This window comes from Gossypium raimondii, chromosome 2, assembly GCF_025698545.1.
Source record: "Gossypium raimondii isolate GPD5lz chromosome 2, ASM2569854v1, whole genome shotgun sequence".
NCBI lineage: Eukaryota > Viridiplantae > Streptophyta > Magnoliopsida > Malvales > Malvaceae > Gossypium > Gossypium raimondii.
Window position 1 is genome coordinate 37,420,319 of NC_068566.1, and position 3,052 is coordinate 37,423,370.

At 33.8% G+C, this 3,052-nt stretch overlaps 1 protein-coding gene across 1 annotated transcript; it reads left to right on the top strand.

Moving 5' to 3' along the window:
* The first annotated feature begins 436 nt into the window (after positions 1–436).
* LOC105788616 (pectinesterase inhibitor 4) lies at positions 437–1,309 on the top strand. The gene has a single exon (XM_012615581.2). It carries the CDS (start codon positions 550–552, stop codon positions 1,195–1,197), a length of 648 nt encoding a protein of 215 aa, XP_012471035.1. The 5' UTR covers positions 437–549; the 3' UTR covers positions 1,198–1,309.
* Positions 1,310–3,052: the final 1,743 nt, after the last annotated feature.

Genomic DNA, 3,052 nt, shown 5'->3' on the forward strand with positions numbered 1-3,052 from the left:
ACATAATTATTCTACTGCTTGTAATTATTTAATGAACAACAAATGAAATACTTCGCCTACTCACTCATACTCTAATTTACCCTTTTTCGTTCTAATACAAATTATACTCGTTGTAATTTTGTGTATTTAAGTGCGGACAAGCCTCGTTTTACCAAGGAGACATCCGAAGTGAGAATATGTCCTTTTGCTTCTTTTTTCCTTTAAATATCTTCTTTCCTGCTGAATAAGTTTAGAATAATATATATAAATGAAGTGCAGGTTACTAGATTCTGTTTCAATATAATTTGCATGTGTTTCCACATCCCAACCAAGACGGGCTGGCATTGCAGAGCCAGTGCTCTGTGTGCATGCAAGCTTGATCTGCAACATCTTTAATAATTAGTTAATTAATATGCCATAGATCATTAATATTCGCTAATCTCCACCTCACACTGTTTACAATTGAAAAGAAAGAATAAAAAAAACAATACCAAAGTACAGCATAGAGTTAACTTTATATAAATGTGAACCTGAGTTCAGATATACAAACAACATACAAAGAAACTGAAAATGGAAGCAGCAGCTAGGAGTTGGAGAAGAAGCTCTTCGTCACATTCTTTGTTTCAATTCTTCATATTTTCACTTGCCATTCTTCTCCTCATGTTAAACGTTCCAACTGTCTCTGCAAGCGAAACTACCAACAAAGCTTCTCGTAAGACCTACAAAAGCTTCATAAAGAAAGCCTGCAATTCAGCCACATATCCCAGCGACTGCTACAAATCTCTTTCCAAATACGCCTCCGCCATTAAAACAGATCCAGAGAAGCTCTACAGGGTTTCCTTATTCGTCACTATAAAAGCTGCTCGTAAAACATCCTTCTCCATATCCACTCTTTGGAGACTAAAGGGTTTGAGTCGTACTGAGCGAGCCATCGTCCGTGATTGTGCTACAACAATAAGTTATGCCATTGACGAGATGAAGCAATCCTTGACGGTAATGGCCAATATACAAGGCGCAGATCATAAGTCTGAATTAATAGAAAATATAAGGACATGGGTTGCTGCTGCATTGACAGATGAAGGCACATGCACGGATGAATTTGATGGCCAGAAAGTGAGCTACGAAGTGAATAAGAACATCAAGAAGACTGTGTTGAATCTCTCCAAGTTGACCAGCAATTGTTTGGCTCTTCTCAATACTCTCTCTAATCGTAGCTAATTAGAGCACTACTAGTGCTCACTGTTTACCTTTGTACCTTTCACTTAATACACTTTTTTTCTCCGTATACCTTGGGTAATTTAAATGAAAATTTCTAATCTTTTTGTCTCAACAGTGTTTGCATGCACCAATATAGTGATTTGTAATACGTTTCGTTGTTCTTGGCCAATGATATTAACATTTTCTTGCATGAAAAATGTTGCTTGGAAGATGTAATACCAATGAAGTACGAGTTCATGATCATGGTCAACCTTGTTTAATTCCACCATTATTTTTAAACACGAACACCGCCCCTCTTTTGGGTTCCCATGTGCCAATACTTCTTTTTCCTTTTTCTTTTCAAGAACAAGAAGAAAATAAAAGTCAGCTTTAAGTAGACTAAAGATTCCATATCGTAATTAGTTGTAATAAATCCAAAAGATTCCACATTTTTTAACTTAAACTGCACATGATATATTCTCCAATCCCGGTGATATGCTAATATATATTTGAAGGTCGGTGACATGCAAATATATGATTTTACGATTATTAAGCATTTCCATTAATTTCGCATACTATTATTGAATTATGTATAACTTGTAATTATGTAGTCAACTTAGATTGTTCGAAATATATATTTAACTAGTTTTTGTACTTATACGATGCATGTTAAGGTAATTCTATTATGAGCACTTGCTGCAGCTGCTAGTTTGGTAGTTCTGTTATGTAGTTAGTTAAGTCAGTTATTCCCAATGTAATTAGCTTACTTTTAGTTAGTGTATCGGCTAAGAGTCAGTTAGGTTGCTTGTTAAACTGAGTTTTATGGCTGATACATTAGTTATCCTTGTATAAATGTGATGCTCAATCCTTTTGGATTCTTAGAGCATATGAAATAAAACAAGTAGACCCGTTCTTAACTTTGTTTCTTTGTTTCTATGAGTGAATCAAACATGGTATCAAAGCCAATGAATTTTTTGGTTGTGTAAAGCAATTTCAGCTAATACTTGGCTATCAAGAAAGTTTCTTATTAAGCATTTTAGTATTGGTCTTCATAGCTCCAGAAGTGTTCTCAAGGAATGGTGGTAGTCAGCATCATTCTTCTTCAAATGTTGATGAGTAGGTACATTCTCACAACTTAGACCCAATGGCAACCTTGTATGGAGTGATTAGAAAAGTTCAATAGTTTCCAAAACATAAGACATTAAACTCAGTGAAAACTACTTCCGTTTTTGGAAACATCAGATCATGCTCATTCTTGAAGGATATGATTTGCAAAACTATGAGTTAGGACATGTTATTGTTCTAGAAACTTGGTTGACAATCCTGATTTCTTGTTGCATAAATAACAAGATAAGTTGTTGGCCTCTTAGTTGCTATCTGTTGTATGTGATGATGTTTTAGCTTATCTAACTAGTGCTAGTACTAGTTTTGATGTATAGATGATAATTGAAAGACGTTTTTTTAATCGATGTAGCATTAAGATTTCAAGTCCAAGGCATATGCTTTACTTTAAAAAAAAAAGATCAAATGACTATCAAAGAGTACTTATCCAAGATAAAAAAAAATGTGTGATGTTTTGTCTGCAGCTGGAAGTGTTATCTCTGATTAAGAACAAGTAATCATCATTCTTGCATGTTGGATTTGGTTCATTGAGTATAGTATATTCGTTTGTAAACTTGTAATTTTTTCGAATAGATTGGTTAATAAAACAAAATCATTGATTACATTAATATACTTTGTATAATTTTTCTCATGTGGTTTTTACACGTAAAGCAAAATAGAAGTAAACGTTGCTCAATGGTTGTCTAATGTTTAAACAAATACTAAGAGATATTACACGGTTCGATCGTAATAAAAGACACTATATTAGTAGATA